Source organism: Drosophila arizonae, chromosome X (genome assembly GCF_054131065.1).
Source record: "Drosophila arizonae isolate 15081-1271.41 chromosome X, UAZ_ARI_1.0, whole genome shotgun sequence".
In the NCBI taxonomy this organism is placed as follows: Eukaryota; Metazoa; Arthropoda; class Insecta; order Diptera; family Drosophilidae; genus Drosophila; species Drosophila arizonae.
Window position 1 is genome coordinate 23065544 of NC_142927.1, and position 16919 is coordinate 23082462.

At 46.2% G+C, this 16919-nt stretch overlaps 2 protein-coding genes across 27 annotated transcripts in view; one reads left to right on the plus strand and one right to left on the minus strand.

Moving 5' to 3' along the window:
- On the plus strand, positions 1 to 16414 carry east (enhanced adult sensory threshold). Of its 7 annotated transcripts, none has more exons than XM_089473376.1 (7): positions 1 to 155; positions 3561 to 7155; positions 7229 to 7421; positions 8356 to 8592; positions 8655 to 9142; positions 9197 to 9366; positions 9429 to 16414. In XM_089473376.1, the coding sequence occupies exons 2-7, from the start codon at positions 3775 to 3777 to the stop codon at positions 12229 to 12231; spliced, it is 7272 nt and encodes a 2423-aa protein (XP_089329502.1). In that variant the 5' UTR covers positions 1 to 155; positions 3561 to 3774; the 3' UTR covers positions 12232 to 16414. The 7 variants fall into 7 exon arrangements, with proteins under 7 accessions (XP_089329502.1, XP_089329501.1, XP_089329500.1 ...); XM_089473375.1 differs by lacking the exon at positions 1 to 155 and adding an exon at positions 1955 to 2089; XM_089473374.1 differs by lacking the exon at positions 1 to 155 and adding an exon at positions 2038 to 2194.
- Actn (alpha actinin) overlaps positions 16137 to 16919 on the minus strand; it is a 20268-nt gene continuing 19485 nt past the window's right edge. For all 20 annotated transcript variants that reach the window (XM_089473396.1, XM_018014225.2, XM_089473388.1 and 17 more), the window contains exon 10: positions 16137 to 16871. In XM_089473396.1, coding sequence (XP_089329522.1) covers positions 16713 to 16871 — 159 coding nt within the window. In that variant the 3' untranslated portion in view covers positions 16137 to 16712. The remainder of the gene's footprint in view (positions 16872 to 16919) is intronic.

Sequence of the window (16919 nt, forward strand, 5' to 3'; positions counted from 1 at the left end):
TATGCTTGAATATGTGCCATAAGTTTCTTGAAAGTCTTAGTTTTAGTTTTATTGCTACCCCCAGCCGAAAACGAAGCGTTTGCTCTTAACTGTAGTCCTTGCAGTCGATGTCGTGCAGCAGGCCAAAACCAGCAACGCAGCAGAACACAAAACAAGTAAGTAGACAATTTTCGAGCTCACAGCGACTTGTGCGTGCCCTACATTTACAGTAAGTTGTCAAAAGTTTTTAAATCTGCTGTCAAAAACGGCTAGCCGGTGTGAGAATATAGGCGTACGTATGTGTGTGCGTCTGAGGCATGTTCCATAAATGTTATGTTATTAGTAACAACTGTCATACGATATATATCGATATTATTAAATTCTCCAGCTCTTTGGATGATTAATTACTAAAATAGTGGGAAAATAATCAGTTTATATCCTTTAAAAGTATATATTATTCGCTTTCAAGTCGGGGCTAGTTTGTAGGGTATAAAAGTATCTCAGAGATAGCACTTACATGTGGTCGAGTCAGAGTCAGCGGCGAATACATATTTCGCCGCTTTGACGACGCTCTCTTGTTCTCTTGTTCGCTCTCGCTCTCTTTGGCGTGTTGTGCGCTGCCATTTTGCCTTGTTATTTCACTTCGTACCGTGTTTGCGTTCACAACTCTGTCGGTTCGGGTTCTGCATTTTATTTTATTATTATTATTTTTTTTTTGTTTTTCTCTGCTTTGGATTGTGCAGTTTTTTCGTACATTTGTATATCAAACTGACCGCGTTTCCACCGACTTTGAATTTATTAACGATTGCGGATTGATTTCGGTACAATTGAATAACAATAAATGCGGAAAATTCGCAAATGATGCGACGGCGACTCTGAAAAAAGAGAATTAAGTAAGTATCGTCGTTGTGGCTATGTGCCCGCTGTGTATGTTGGTGTCTGAATGTGTGTGCATGTGTTGCTCGGGTGTGCGTGCGAGAGCTGTTTATGTACATGCACACATACATCGAAATCTTCGCAAGTATGCGTATATGGCAAATCATTCGCAAACAAAAATGCTCCCATGCATAATTAAAAAGAAAATTCAAAAATCATATAAACTGCCAGAAAGCCAAAACAAATTGCCAAAATATATCAAATCAATCCTATCAGCTTAATTTAATTTGCCAATTTATTTATCACCAACGACCTAACAAGTAAATCAACTGGTGTACCCTTTTCAAATGTTGCTCTTCATCTGTGGCAGGTGAATCTTCTGTGCAGCTGCGTAACCCGGCCACCTGCAAGCAGGTTTAGCCTTCCGGCTCAAACAACATCTAAGCGCGTTTCTTGATTTTGAATTTGTAATAAATTTACAATCTCTTAAACATAATGTCGCCCAACGAATAATTAAAGAATTTTGTTCTAATTCAAAATTTCTCAAAACGCGCAAATTTGTGGCTTCAGTGTGACCAAATGTTGTAAAAGTAAATCCTTAAATTGTAAACTTTCAGCGGAAAAGAAAAAAGACAAATTGATCAACAATGTTGCCAATTTTTGCAAATTATTTGTTTACATTCTGTTACGATCGCTAGTCCTTCGTTTGTGTCTTATAAATTACGCTTATAAATTTGTAGTAAATAAATCAATATTAAATATGTTACTTTCTAGCAATTGGCATTGTCTGACAGCTACACCTCCTTGGCCATTTTCTCACTTGATCTAGCCGTGATCCAGTTCTGCCCGATTGCGACCACAGCACGTGCGTTGCTCATAAGAACTAAAAATTTAAATCCTTCCATGACGTACCCAATATAAAGTTAGGCATATAAGTTTTCTCACTGGTTGCAGATTGCCTGTCAGTGATCCGCTCGAATTTGATTTCATATTTGCAAATGTAGCAATTTCCGCAGCCATAAAACATCGAAACGGTCCAAATTCAGATATCGATGTAGTGAACGATACTCTTCACCCTATCGATATTTTTACCCCTACATCTCTGCGTGCGGCAACGCTGTGCAACAGCATACAACTAGAAGCCAGATTTGATCGGACAAACATTTTAAACAAACTTAAACGGCTGTTTTTTATTTTTGTTATAATTGTTTTTTTTTTTTCAACGCAATTAAAAGTAAGAGTCGGAAATTTGACAATCGAAAAAACGGAAGAGTATGAAATAACTTAGAGAGGGCCGAATGCCCGGGACCGCTGCGGATACGTGCCCGTGTGCTTATAAGTGTGTTTACTACTGCATTAAGGCTCAATTCTTTTAATTCTGTTTATTTTTTGCATACACTTGGTATGTATGCGTGAATAGTTGTTGTTCGTTAATATGTACACTTCATTTTGATTTTGTTATTTGCGATTTGCTTTTGTTTCCTTTATTCGCTATTTGTTGTCGCTGTCATTTCTGTTTCAACTTCCACCGCCTTCGTTGCAGAGGGTGGTGGCGGCTTCGGCTTGTCATTTTACGATGAAGAGCGCACTGCTGCGTTAGTGTACGTGAGATTGTGAACATCGTTCCCACTAAATGTGAGTGTGTTTGTGCGAGAGTGACGTTAAATCCGTTTTGTGCTCAGTATTTGTGTAAGTGGAAGTGGGAAATGGAGGCAGATTTTCTCCTGTATTTATGCTGCTGGTGCTATGCTTATACAAATGCAGCCCAAGAATTGCACAGGCCTGGCGAAGGTCGTGTTTTACGTGCTCGAGATTTTCGCTGCAAATGAAAAACAGAGCGCCCAACTGTGCGGTGCATGCATATTGCCAACAACAATTTGACAAACCAACCAATTTACTCTCTCGCTCAGTGCGCTCTGTGCTGCTCTCTATTGGCAGGCAACGCAAAAAAAATGGCGCCTATCATCTCACACGCGCGTCGTCGCTGCGCTTAATGCGTCCAATAAAGTGACAGGATCAGCAGCCTGAATGCTTATCGTGTTTCTTTTACTTTATTTATTTTTTTAAATCTATTATTTTGTGTTTATGTGTAAGTGTGTGTGTGTGTGTGTTTTTTTTTTATGTGTACTGTAATTGTTGGCAATATACGCTGGCCTCAGTTGGTGTTGACAGCGACGCTCCAAATTCGCTTTCTGCGAATGAATTTGTTGCGCTCACAATTTGAATGCCTGTATACTCCGCGCTCTCAGTAGCTCGTAATGTTAGTTTTTTTTTTTTTTTTTTTTTTTTTTTTCAGGCGGCCCCAGCTGCTGCTGCTATTGTTGTAGTTATTGCTTTCAAACTCGTTTTGCTTTTTGGCTGCCATTTGTGAAGGAGGGGCATCAAATGTTGACGGGGTGTAATTGCGATCTGTATGTGTATGTGTATGTGTGTGTGTGTGCGCGAGTGTGTGTGCATATAAATATTTTGCAATTCTAACACAGCTCTTAACACGTTTCCCTTTCCTGTTCCTGCTGCCTGTTGCCTATCGGGTTTGAGATCTTTTATAACGTCAACATGGCGTATGTGCAATATTTGTAATATTAACTGTAAATTGAGAAAGTAACTGATATTCAATCAACGTTTCGTTTCTAGTGTGTAATTAATTAATGTATATATGTATATATATTTATTTAAATGTAAATATAATTAACAATATTTCACAGGTAGTCAACAAATGGGACCAAATCACAACGACTTAAAGTGTGTTAAAGTGCAGCTAGAGAGATTCAAGATTCGGGCTGAGCAGGAACAGCAGCAGCAGCTGCAGCTGGATCTGGTGGAGCAGCCGGCTAGCAACGAAGCTCAAGCGTCGTCAAAATAGGAGCGTCGACATCATCGACTGCAGCGTCACCAGCATTGCCCAGTGACCGCTCGAGGATGTCGGCGCGTAAGCCAGTGTCAGCAGCAGGGGCAAAGGCGGATAATAATAATGCATCGCCAACAGTTGAGGTAGACGTGGCACAGGGCGAGGATGGTGCAGCGGCAGCAGCAGCCACAGCAGGAGTCACATCAATAGCTGCAGCAGCACTCAGTGAAGATACAGCTGATGCTGAACAGTACACGGACAAGGAACCAAGTTCTGAAAGCGGAACACCAGATCGATCAGACGAACCTTCGCCTCTGATAACGGAATGCGGCACTCCGCGCAGAACCTACTCCGAGGCACTGGCAGCAAAGAGTGTGCGCTTTACACGGCACTCGTCGCCGCTGCTGCTGTTCAACTCGTCGCCCACATCCAAGCGGGAGGCACGCGACGCCACTGACTCTGGGCTGACGCCGATCGGCAGCGATAGCGATGAGCTGCCCAGTGGCAGCAGCAGCAGCCACAAAGGTAATGTGCAGCTGCAACGCTCCCGCAAGTCGATCAAAGAGCTAAAAGAAGCCAAAGAAGCAGCCGCTAAGCCAGCGGAGGAGCTGCTGGTCAAGGAGGAGGAATCCAGCGACGCCATTGACATGCTCGAGCAGGATGCGGCCAACGAGCCGAAGGAATCAAAAGACACAAAAGACAATGCCAATGCCAATGCAAAGCCAAGCGATAGGGATAAGGAGAAGGACACCAAGGACTGTAAAGAGAAGGAGAAGGAGAAGGAGAAAGAGAAAGAAACCACACCCACGCCTACAACAACTGCAGCAGCCGCAGCGATAGCCACAGCATCAAATACGTGCAACCGCGTTACACGCAAAGCGCACGCCCAGGAGCTGGCGTTGGCCAACAACAACAATAACAGCAGCAACAACAACAACACACGGGTCACCCGCAATCGCCGACAATCATCGACGGTCAACAATGAGCCAGCGCTGCCGGCGCGCGGTCGTCGAAAAAAGCCCGCTCCGCCGGAGCCCAAGGAGCAACAGCAGCACCAGGTGCTCAAGCGGAAGCGCTCGGACGATGACGCCGAACTGGGTCTCAAGTACGCCAAGGTCGAGGTCAAGGTAGAAGAGGAAGAACAGGATGCTGCAGATGAGGCCAAGGCCACGTTGACCATCAAGGTGGAGCCACCGGACGGTGAGGAACCTTCTGCTCAGAGCTCTCAATCGCCCGCTGCCACGCCCACTGCGACGCCAACGCCCACGCCCATACCCACGCCCGCAACACAATCGGGAAATCGACGCGGACGTGGCAGGCCGCAGACGAAGGTCACGCCCGTCACATCTGCAGCCAGCACGCGTGCCACGCGCAACAGCAAGGCGGGCTCACCGGGTCTGCTGGCAGTTGGCGGAACCGCGAATACTCCGACGTCGGCGCCCACGGAGCCAGCGCCGCCCAAGCGACGGCGCGTGGGCTCTGCGACTCGCAGTCTGCTGGCCGTCAAGGCCGCATCGGTTAGTTCCAGTTCGCTGGCCGCCAGCACGACGAGCGGCACAGCTGGCGACGAGGACTCCAAGGACAGTCTGACATCGATGTCCATGGACGAGCATTTGCTGGCAGTCGAAGACATCAAGCAGGAGAAAGTCGTGAACGATTTCGAGGAGACGCTCGATGTGAAGAGCATGGAGACAGAATCCGAAGTGGCTGCATCCACATCTGCTGCTGCGGCCAATGGCATTGAGCCGCTGACCGTGGACATCGAGCCAGCTGCGGAGGACTCACGGCAAAAGACAGAGAAAGCGCCCGAGGCTGAAGCCGAAGCCGAAGCCGAAGCCGAGCTGATGGAGGATGGTAAGGCGCCGTCCTTGAGTCCCGAACTGATAAGCGAAGGCGTTAGCGCGATTAGCGTTAAGCAGTTCTATAAGAAACCCGAGTTCCTGGCCAACAATCTGGGCATCGAGAAGGATCCCGAGCTGGGCGAGATTGTCCAAATTGCAAGCGAGACAGAGACGCCGACAGCAACAACAGTTGTTGCTGTGCCCTCCACGGCTGACGAGGAGCCGGTCCCGGCGGAGGGGTCTGCGCTTGAGCTGGAACCGGACTCTGAACTGGACGATAAACTGAATGAGTCCAGCACAACGACCATGGATGAGTTGCGCGTGGACGAGAGCGATGACACGGATCTGGAGACGCAGAAGGCGGCAAAGATAGCCGAGCCGAAAGCCGCGGTAGAAGCTGCAACTGAAGCTAAAAGCTTGCCGAGCGAGCTGAATGGCGAGGCCAAAGAGGATGAGCTGCCGGCGAAAGCTGCGAACGATGTAGATGACTTTGAAAGCGAGATTATGGAGCAGCTGGCCAAGGAGGGCGTCGTCGATGCCAGCGGCAACGCGCTAAGCGCCAGCAAGCACAATCAAGAGCAGGACAAGGAGCACCTGATGGCGTCCAATAGGGAGTCTGATGCTACACCGGAGCCGGAGCTGGAGTCTGAGATGGAGTCGTCGCCAGAGCCATCCAAGAAAAAATTGACGAGAGAAATGCTGGTTGCATTGGATGTTGAGCCTCTGACCGAGGAGCAGGAAGCGGAAGTGAATGCTGTAGCGGATGCCGACACCGATATGCAATGCCTGACCGGCGAGGACTGCGACGAGTATCCCGAGGAGAACAAGGAGAACGTGTCCACGGCGACAACAGATGCGATTGCTGTCGCCGCGCCAGTCAGTCCGGAGTCCGTGATGGACATGGAGCTGGCCCTGAAAGTGGACGCGGGCACCAAGCTGGAGCAGGAGCAGCTACCCGAGTTGGATGAGGAGAAGCCGTTGGCCGCCGTCGCCGCTGAACAGAAGCAGCAGTTGCCCAAAGCGGAGGCCAATGGCAAGCTGAAGCTGTCGCTGGACAGCGACGACGAGCTGCGCCGCGAAAAGGAGCGGCACCTGCAGCACCTTGGCTTGCTCACGCACCAGGCCGCCGAGCAGGTGCGCCAGGAATTCATACACACGCACACCCGTGCCGTGCATCCCCACCAGCATCAGCATCAGCAGAGCGGCAAGCGATCGGCGGGCAAGGGAGGCAGTGCATCGCACATCGAGTCGAGCGGCACCCTGAAGACCGTCATCAAGCTGAACCGCAACAGCAATGGCGGTGCAGGCGGCGCCACTGGTGTGCCAACTGGCACTGTGGTGCACGGCGCGGCCATCTGTCCGGCTGGAGGCATTGCCACAAGCGGCACAGCAGCTTCAGGCAGCAGCGGAAGCGGCAGCGGCAACATGGGCAGCGCCACACGCAAAGGCGGCATCGCCGGCAATGTGAGCAGCTCGGCGCACGGCGTCCGTCGCCAGTCGCTCAAGATGACATTCCAAAAGGGACGCGCACGCGGCCATGGCGCCACCGATCGTGCGGCCGATCAGCACGGAGCCCACGCCGAGGACTCCTACTACACCATACAGAATGAGGTGAGTCGGCTAGCGGAGCTGTGGAGCTTCAGATCATTGGCTAATCCCTTCCAAAATTTCTTTTCATTTGCAGAACGAAGGTGCGGGCAATCGAAACAATTTGAATAATGCGGGTAACGCGGGACGCAAGACAACTAACCGATTTAACAACCACAATAACAATCAGCAGCCGCAGCAACAGCAGCAGCATCAGCAGCAAAAGCAACAACAAACAGCAAAACAACAACACCAACAGCACAACAATGCGTCCTCCAAGAATTGCCTGGGTTGGTGGCCGAGCGTTTGTTTGAGTGTTGCATTTGTTATTGTTTTCGATTTTGTTTTTGTTTTTGTTTTTGTTTGCCTTCAATTGATGCCCCATAAATCAGATCCAACTATTGTCTAGTGTCTATTAATAACTTGAGGATTAGTCTTAAGACTTTACATAGGTCTAAGTCTGATTTGGCATTGCCTTTGCTTTGATATACCCTATAAATCAGATATACCAAACATAGACTCTATTAGTTAATGCGGCATTGCCTTATAGCTGATCTAAGTCTAGTCTCTATTAGTGATAATCAGATCTACAAACTATGTACAAATATAGCTTAGTTAAACTTGATATAAGTCTCTATTGGTCTCAGCCATCCTATTAATCAGATCTACAAAATATAGTCAAACTATAGACTAGTCTCCATTAGTTAGACTAGACATAGATGCAACTCTAGCATCGCCTTTATTAGCTAATTCAGCATTGCTTTCGCTTTGATACCCTGTTAATCAGATCTACCAAATAGAGAGACTAGACTAGACTGTAGTTAATTTGTCTCTATTAGTTAATTTGTCATTGCCTAATAGTTGATCTAGTGTTAGTCTCTATTAGCTAATTTTCAATTGCCTTCGATTAACTCCCTATTAATCAGATCTAAATATAGTCTAATCTGCATTAGCTATTTATACAATGGCCAATTTCAGCTCTTCTGTTCCCTTCACTCGAGGGTTTAGCAGTGACTAACGTAACTGGAAATAGTTGCCACTCTTCCCATACCAGAGCATTACTTAATCAGTATTAATCAGCCCAGTTGGGCCACTACCAATCGGCGCTTTTCAATTGCTGGCTGATATTGGCTGTAACTAATTAAACTTTTTATTTAATTGAGCTTTCTATAACATCTATAAAATCCGTTCACATCTATATGTAAATACGTTTTGTGCACACAGATTCATCGCACTCGGAGGGTCAGGGCGGTCAGCTGGAGCACGGCTTCTATCAGATGGTGAAGAAGGATGAGAAGGAGAAGATTCTGATACCGGAGAAGGCGTCCTCGTTTAAGTTCCATCCCGGCCGCCTGTGTGAGGATCAGTGCTACTATTGCAGCGGCAAATTCGGACTGTACGATACGCCCTGCCACGTGGGCCAGATCAAGTCTGTGGAGCGTCAGCAGAAGATACTCGCAAGTAGGTGGCATCCGAGGGCTTGCTGCCATTGTGGCCATTTACTCATTCAGTTTGCGTTGCAGATGAGGAGAAGCTGACTGTGGACAACTGCCTGTGCGACGCCTGTTTCCGCCATGTGGACCGGCGTGCCAATGCGCCCTCATACAAGAAGCGCCTCTCCGCGCCCGGCCACCTGGAGACGGGCAACGCGTCTGGCGGCGGCAATGGCAACGGCAACAGCAACAGCAACAGCATGGATAAGCATTTTGCCGGCGACGCGAACGATGCAGAGTTTGCCTCGACTTCAGCCGGCGCCGGCGGCGTCTCCGGCTCTGGATCGGCGGCGCAGCGTGCGTGCGCCGTCAAGGACTGTGCTGATGCGGCCAGCCATTCGCTGCGGCGCAAATGCGTGCGCAAGAGCGTTAAGAAGTGCCTTCTCAACTTCGAGATACCGCCGGGCACCTCGAGCGTCTGGCTCTGTGAGCCGCACTACAACACGGTCATCCAGTCCTCGGGCTGTGTGCTGTGCAAGCGTCGGCTGGGCAAGAATCACATGTACCATATTACCTCGGTAAGCAGCGATGACTGGTCACAGCTCGGCAGCCCACTAATTTTTAATCCTCAGCAGGACACAGATCGCTTGGAGAAGGCGCTCAGCGAGATGGGCATACCCGTGCAGCTGGGCGTCGGCACCGCCGTCTGCAAGCTGTGCCGGTACTTTGCCAATCTGCTGATGAAACCGCCGGACAGTACCAAATCCCAGAAGGCGGAGTTTGTCAAGAACTATCGCAAGAGGTGAGGAATTACATTGCAATCGAATTGAAGTGAAGTTCTATAAATCGAAATCCATTCCGCAGGCTGCTCAAGGTCCACAATCTGCAGGAGGGCAGCAACGAGGCCTCCGAGGTGGATGAGGAGGATGCAGCGACGGCGACGGGCGCCGGCACAGCACCAACTGCTGCATGTGATGATGCCTCCAGCGAGCTGCCCATGGTGGTAGACTATGACGGCCCCACCGATTCCAACTCGAGCAGCTCCTCAACAACGCCCGTCGGGCATGCGAGCAACGCCAGCAAGCAAATGTCCAAGCTGCAGGCCATACTCCAGCAGAATCTAACTGCGGATGTCGCATCCTCTAATTCCAATTCAAGTTCCAATGCGAATGCGAATACCAATGCCAATACCAATGCGAGTGCGAGTGCGGCTGCGGGTGCGAAGGGCAAGGCAGGCGCCGACATTTCGAATGTGCTGCGGGGTAATCCGAACATCTCGATGCGCGAACTGTTTCACGGCGAGGAGGATCTGGGTGTGCAGTTCAAGGTGCCGTTTGGCTGCAGCAGCAGCCAGCGCACGCCCGAGGGCTGGACGCGCGTTCAAACCTTCCTGCAGTACGATGAGCCGACGCGCCGCCTCTGGGAGGAGCTACAGAAGCCATATGGCAATCAGAGCTCCTTCCTGCGCCATCTCATACTCTTGGAGAAGTATTATCGCAATGGAGATCTGGTGCTGGCCGCGCACGCCTCCTCGAATGCCAGCGTCTACACGCAAACGGTGCGACAACGCCTCAATTCCTACGATCACGGCCATTGCGGTGGCCTGCAAAGCAATGCCAAGGCACAAAATGCCGGCGGCAATGCAGTGCCCGCCGATGCCGTCGTCAACGTGGCTGCCTCCTCCTCATCGTCGTCGACATCCTCCTCGCCGCATGCCGCCAACCCGTCAGCCAATCATGCCAGCAGTTCCAGTTCGCCCAATGCCGGCAGCGGCAGCGTCTTGGCCAGCGCCCTGACCACATCTCAGGCAACTGGCAACAACAGTCACAGCGGCTTGGATCAGTCGTCCTCTGGCCCGCTGGAGCCCGGCATTCCATTGGTGGAGCTGAACGATGACGATGACGAGGACGAGGACATGGACAAGGAGGATGAGTGCGAAATGCTCCCGCTCGATAACCTGCGCAACGTCTCCGTGGACAAGCTCACCAAGCAGCTCAGCTCCAATGCGGTGACAATCATAGCGCGACCCAAAGACAGCGCCAAGAGCACGAGTGGCAGTGCCTCCGCGGCAACTGCGACGCCAATTGTTACCGTCGGCGATGACTCGCCGGGCAAAACAGTGCACTCGAAGGATGCGCCGCCGCTGGTGCCCACCAGTGCGTCCAACAGTCGCAGCATACTGAAGACCAATCTGCTGGGCATGAACAAGGCGGTGGAGATTGTGCCGCTTGTCAACCAACAGCAACAACAACAACAACAACAGCAGCAACAGCAGCCCAATCACAAGCTGCCCGCTGCATCCAGCGAGAAGCACTTGGCCAACAAGCAGTTCGGCAGCCAGAGCCACAGCGACCTGCATCCACATCAGCAGCAGCAGGTCAAGTCGAAGCCACTATTGGTCAATGCCACGCCCACAATGGTACAACAGCAGGCAGCGACAAAGCCAGCGCCGCCGAATGTGGCGCAGCTGCTCAGCTCGCCGCCCGAATTGATTAGTTTGCAGCGACGACGCACGAGTGGCGCCGCCGCCTCTGCCACGGCGACGCTGCCGGCGCTGGCCGGGAAGCGGCTGCAGCTGCCGCGCACCGGATCGTCCGGCGGTGGAGTTGGTGGGCCGGGGCCCAGTGTGATAATGCTGCCGGACACGTTGACGCCGCAGGAGCGGCACGAGAGCAAGAGCTGGAAGCCGACGCTGATACCGCTCAAGGAGCAGCACAAAGTGCCCAGCAAATCGCCGACGCTTTTCCAAACGGCCGACGGACGGCGTCTGCCCGCTCAGGTGCAGGTGCAGTCCGGCGGCAAGCCATACCTAATCTCCATCATTGACTACAATCGGATGTGCATATTGCGGCGCGAGAAGCTGCTGCGCGACCAGGTGCTCAAGGCGAACGCCAAGCCGAAGGCCAACCAACAGCAGCAGCAGCAGCACTCGCAGCAACAACAACACCAACAGCAGCAGCAGCAGCATCAGTCGTTGCAGCAATCGCAGAGCTTTGCTGGCATGAGTAAAATGACAGCACAGCAAACGGCCCGCCAGCAGCTGCAACAGTTGCAGCAACAGCAGCAGCAGCACAAGTACCAGCAGCTGCCCACGCTGCAGCAGGGAGGAGTCGGCACGGGCAGTGCCCTGCGGCTGGCAAGGCTGGCGCCCAAGCCGATGCCGCCGCTGAGCAATCCACAGAATTCCACTGGAGCTGGAGGAGCTGCTGGAGGCAATGCCACTGGAGGAAATTCCTCAAACTTTCAGCCGCTGCTGAGCAATGCGCTGGCAGCGGCAACGGCGGCTGCCGGCAACAACAGCGGCGCCGGCGGCTTGGACAGCAACAGCTCGTGGCTGTGGAAGAACTTTCCGGATGCCAATCAGTATATATTGAACGGCGCCGCTGCAGCTGCCGCTGCGGCAGCCGCGGCCAGCAAGCTGTCGCATACGACAGGGAAGCCGACGACTGCAACGAGCAGCAGCGGCGGCGGTGGCGGCGGAGGCGGCGGCTTAGGCACTGGAATCACATTCACCCTGAAGCAGCAGCAGCAACAGCAGCAGCAGCAGAAGCTCATCGACAACGTCATCATGTCCAAGATACCCAAAACATTGACGGTGATTCCGCAGCACATGGCCGGCGGCGGTGGTGGCAAATCAGCGGGGGATGCCGGCGGGCACAAGGACTGATGATTGGCCTGAGCGAGCGGCTGCCGTGAGAGATGGAACTCAAAATCCTGCCAGTGAAGGAAAGCGAATCGAACAGAAACTAATTTGCATAGGAGAAGCAGAAGGATATGCATTTTAAAAGATATAATACTAGGATAAGTTGAGCGAAGGAAACTGAGGTTAGATCACAGATCAGAGATCAGAGTCAGGGTGTTTTTCATTAGGCTTAAGACTAAGCATGTATTCCATAAGAATCAACCACAAAGGAAGCAGGAGAGAAACATGAAAAGAAAGAGAATATACAAAACTTAAAGATAGGCTAGGCTTAGGTATAGTATATACCACATATATATCTATATATATTTACATATATACAGCTAGAGTTGAAAACTATACAAATGGATGCGAAAGAGAAGGAGAGAGGTGAAGAATTTAACGATGAAGGAAAGGAAATATGCTGTTACAATATTTATATATATATATATATATATATATATAAATATGTATGTATACGATGTGTTAAGCATACATATATATATATATATATACTTGGTAGGATTTAGTATTACGTTAAACGGTGTGTGTTTTAATGAATTAACCATGTGTTTTTTTTTTAAGTCAGCCTTCAAAGTTAACATCGTTACACGATAGATCAGAACAGAAATACCATACATAATTACTATTTATATATATATATGGATATATATATATATACATAATCTATTTTTTTATTAGATTTTAGAGCACATTTAGGAGAGTAAGCGAAATGTTGAAAAATAACTGGGCATTCGTGTATTATAGATACCAAATTGCTAGTTGTTAGCATCCAGCATACATAATACTAATACTATATAGCTCTCATTAAACATATATAGGCTATATATAGATATAGATAAGCAGTTGCAAGGGACAGAACAAGAAACGGAGAGAATGAGGCAGAGAGAGAGAGAGCGAGCGAGAGAAGTGAGGTCGCTTTCGCAGAGCACAAACTAAAAGTTGCCAAAATGTGTTCCATTCAATGAGCATTATATATATATATATGTATATGTATGTACTCATATACCCAACAATGCCGAAACTGAAACACAGCAGCTGCGCTTGGGTTTCGCTTTTGTGGGGAACACGAACTCATTTGGGGGCTTCTTGTTTGTGTAATCTGCCTTAAGCTGTCTGCACCGATTGGTTTCTTTACAAACATAACACAGCAACAACACAAACACACACATACATACATACGCACATGCACACTCACTGACACACACATAACCTATGAAGAAAACTTAGAGTTAATTTTCATTTTAAGATTAGTTTTTTTTTTATTATTATTATTTAGTTATTACAAAGCGTCAGCATAACGAAGAGAAAATGAGTTTTAAAAAGGAATACCCAAGCTACATATAGAAATTATTTTTCAATTTTACATACATACATACACATGCATATATATTAACATATATGTATATAAACACACACACACACACACACATACATATATAAATAAGTATAAAGTTAATTTATGTTTCATTTCAATTATTATTTGTAAATATTTATACACAGACATAAACACAAACAACAAAATACAACCACAACAAATAATCAATAAACAAAAAAAATACATATATATTAAAAAAAAAAAAAAAACACACATTGCAATTTACATCGATTTCTGCTGTTCCGTTTCCATTTTGTTCTCTAAGACTAGGGTATAGGTATTTTGTTATCGTTATCGGCTATCCCTTATCGATAAGGCAACAGGACGATCAAATCAATTATCAAAACAAAGCGAAGAAAAACAATAAATCGCACTCACGTTGAAAGCTTTCAGAATGCATACAAAATAAATTACGTATAAGATATAGATATCTATGTGTATATGTAAATATATACATACATACGGCATAGCTCTACGATACATAAGAGAGATTCAATTGTTGTTGTTGAAAACATTGCAAATGTATTTATAAACATATAAAAACAAAACAAAAATCAAATTATGAATGTTGAGTATATTTCGGTTGTCGTTTAGCCTGCAAAAAGCAAAAGCAAAGAGAGTAAATGCATATTTATTAATAGACCTAGAAACTATATATAATATATTCATATATACTTTTCCAACTGCTGCGTCGAAATGTCATGGGTCCTACGAACCCATTCAAATGGACCAAAACTGATGCAAACTCTGCCTTCACGTGTGCATGTGTGTGTGTGAGTGCGTGTGTGTGTGTGTCAGTATGTATGTGTGTGTGCCTGTGTCATCTAATGCACTTTAATGAAATACAAATCGTATACAAATTATACCTACGTTTAGTTATGTGTTGAATTCAGTTTAATAGACTTGTAAGCAATGAAGGATCCCAATTAGCTGCGGGAACATTTTCAAAATAAATCCCATATGCTATAAGTAATACTATTTATATATACTGCTCTGTATATACATACATACAAATCCTGTTTTATTTTTCAATTATTTTCTTTTTATCTGAAATAAATTGAAAGCTGCGCGTTTTTGTTGCACAGCAAATGTCAACACAAAAGCCAAAAATCGAGTAAAAACTTTTTCTAGGCTTATGTTTCAGTTCAAGAACTTTTCAGAAACTAGTCCAAACCAAATTCCCAGTGAAAATTCGATGTATTTTAGCATAGTCTACCTCTGGGCGCTTACAGCTGCTGAATCGTAAAACAAATCTATAAGGGCTCGCTTGTATTTTCATAGTATCTCGGTTCCGAAATTCCAATTCGCATTATCACATCGAAATTTGAAAGCACCAATTCGCATTTGAAACTTAAAAATTTTTGAAATTCTGCTTCGAAGTTTCAAAATTCGATTTCTTATTACAACTGCGAAATGTCTGAACTTCGAAATTCCGTTTCGCATCGAAATTACTGAATTTCGATATTAGATTGCGTTTTAAAACGTCATTGAATCGAAAATCCTTATCGCATTACTGCTATGAAATTCCATTTCGCATTAAACCTTCAAAAATTCCTATAATTCCGATGTTTCGAAATCCGCTTTCGCATAATTACATCGAAATTTCGGAATTTTAAAATTGCATTTCGTTTTAACACGCCATAGATTCGAAATTCTTCATCGCATTACAGCTACGAAATTCCATTTGTCATTAAACATTCAAAAATTTGGAAGTTCCACTTTATATTATTTCGAAATCCCCTTTCGCATAATGGCTCCATGTTTCATAATAGCTTCGATATGCAATTTCGCATTCAAACTACTAGATTTCTTAATTCTAATATTCCATTTTTTACTTGAAGTTTTGAAATCCTACTTTGAATTATAGTTTCGAAATTCCATTTCGTGTTATAGCTTCTGAAATTCCTGTTCGCACTATTCCAAATGAAATTGACATTGTATATTAAAACACAATATCACCAAAAATAGTTTATTTATTTCACTTGCTCGTATATGTGAGTCTGTTTGTGTGTGTGCGTAGGTTTTGTAAAATGTAAGATTTTCCAATATTTCATGTTGAATTTGTAATGCTGAAAAACTGAGATACTAAAAGGCAAATAAAAATATAATAAATAAATACAATGTGAGTGTTTTTCTTTACATGAATAAATAGGTATATACATATATGTGTGTATATATGTATATATATATAGTTTACTTTATTGGCTGTTTCATTTGTGTTTAGAGTGTTATGTTTTATGCCTGTACTCCAAGTATTATGTAGTGCCATCTCTCTCTCTCTCTCTCTCTGTCTCTATTGTGATCTTGCTCCTCTTGTAGTGAATTTCATTAGTGTGCTGTTCGTATGTATCTCTCTCCCTCCCTCTCTGCCTCTCAACCTATCTCTCTCTTTCTTACTTTCAGTGTGCATCTATCTATCTCTCTCTTTTCGATTGTGCCACTGCCACAGTTTTCGTGTTGTTTTGCCACAACTGTATAGAACTTGTTTTGATTGTTTTTGTTTTGTTTTGTTTTTGTTTTTTTTTTTTTTTTTTGGTTTTTTGTTGTTTGTTTTATTAACATAAATTTCAAAAAATAATGGTTTAGATGTTTTGTTGTTTTGTTTTCTTTTAGATATTCGATATGCATTTGTTTTTCATTCTGTTTTACAATTGGCTTGAAGAAGATGGATGTAATGTAATGTATGTAATGTAATGTATGAGATATATATCGAGATATATATATATATATAGTAGGTATATATATATATGCATAGTAAGTACAATATATAATTTGCAAAAAAATTATAATGTTGCTCTCATCTTTCTTGAATTTTAAGCTTTACGAGTGTAGCATAATAATAAATCTATGTTTATTAATATTATTATTATTAAAATTTAGCAATTATTATATGATTTTTTCTTTTGCGGCTTGATTGCCACCCGACGAGCTCTCTGTGTGAGTGAGTGAGTGCATCTGTGTGTGTGTGTGTATCTCTCTGTGTGTGTGTGGGTGTTCGTGTGTGTGCATCTGCGTGTGTGTGTGTGTGTTTGTGAGTGAGTGTGCTTGTAGAGTGGATGATCGAGTGCGTTTACAAATCGGTCTCGCCATAGAGAGCTGTGCTGAACGACATGTAGTCCAGGGCGCCGGGCACTCCATTGGGTCCCTTGTATGGGGGCATGCGCTGGATGCAGTACTCGGCCTGATCTGGTGGCAATTCGCGGCGCAGCTCATCGGGCAATATGTATGGCTGAAAGGAAAGGATGTGTGTTATACATATATATATATGTAAACTATT

Excerpts from the sequence above, each read along its gene's own strand:
- east (XM_089473376.1), top strand. The coding sequence starts at position 3,775 with ATGTCGGCGCGTAAGCCAGTGTCAGCAGCAGGGGCAAAGGCGGATAAT. Across the intron at positions 7,156-7,228 it reads ACTACACCATACAGAATGAG|AACGAAGGTGCGGGCAATCG; the intron begins GTGAGTCGGCTA and ends TTTCATTTGCAG. Across the intron at positions 9,143-9,196 it reads ACATGTACCATATTACCTCG|CAGGACACAGATCGCTTGGA; the intron begins GTAAGCAGCGAT and ends TTTAATCCTCAG.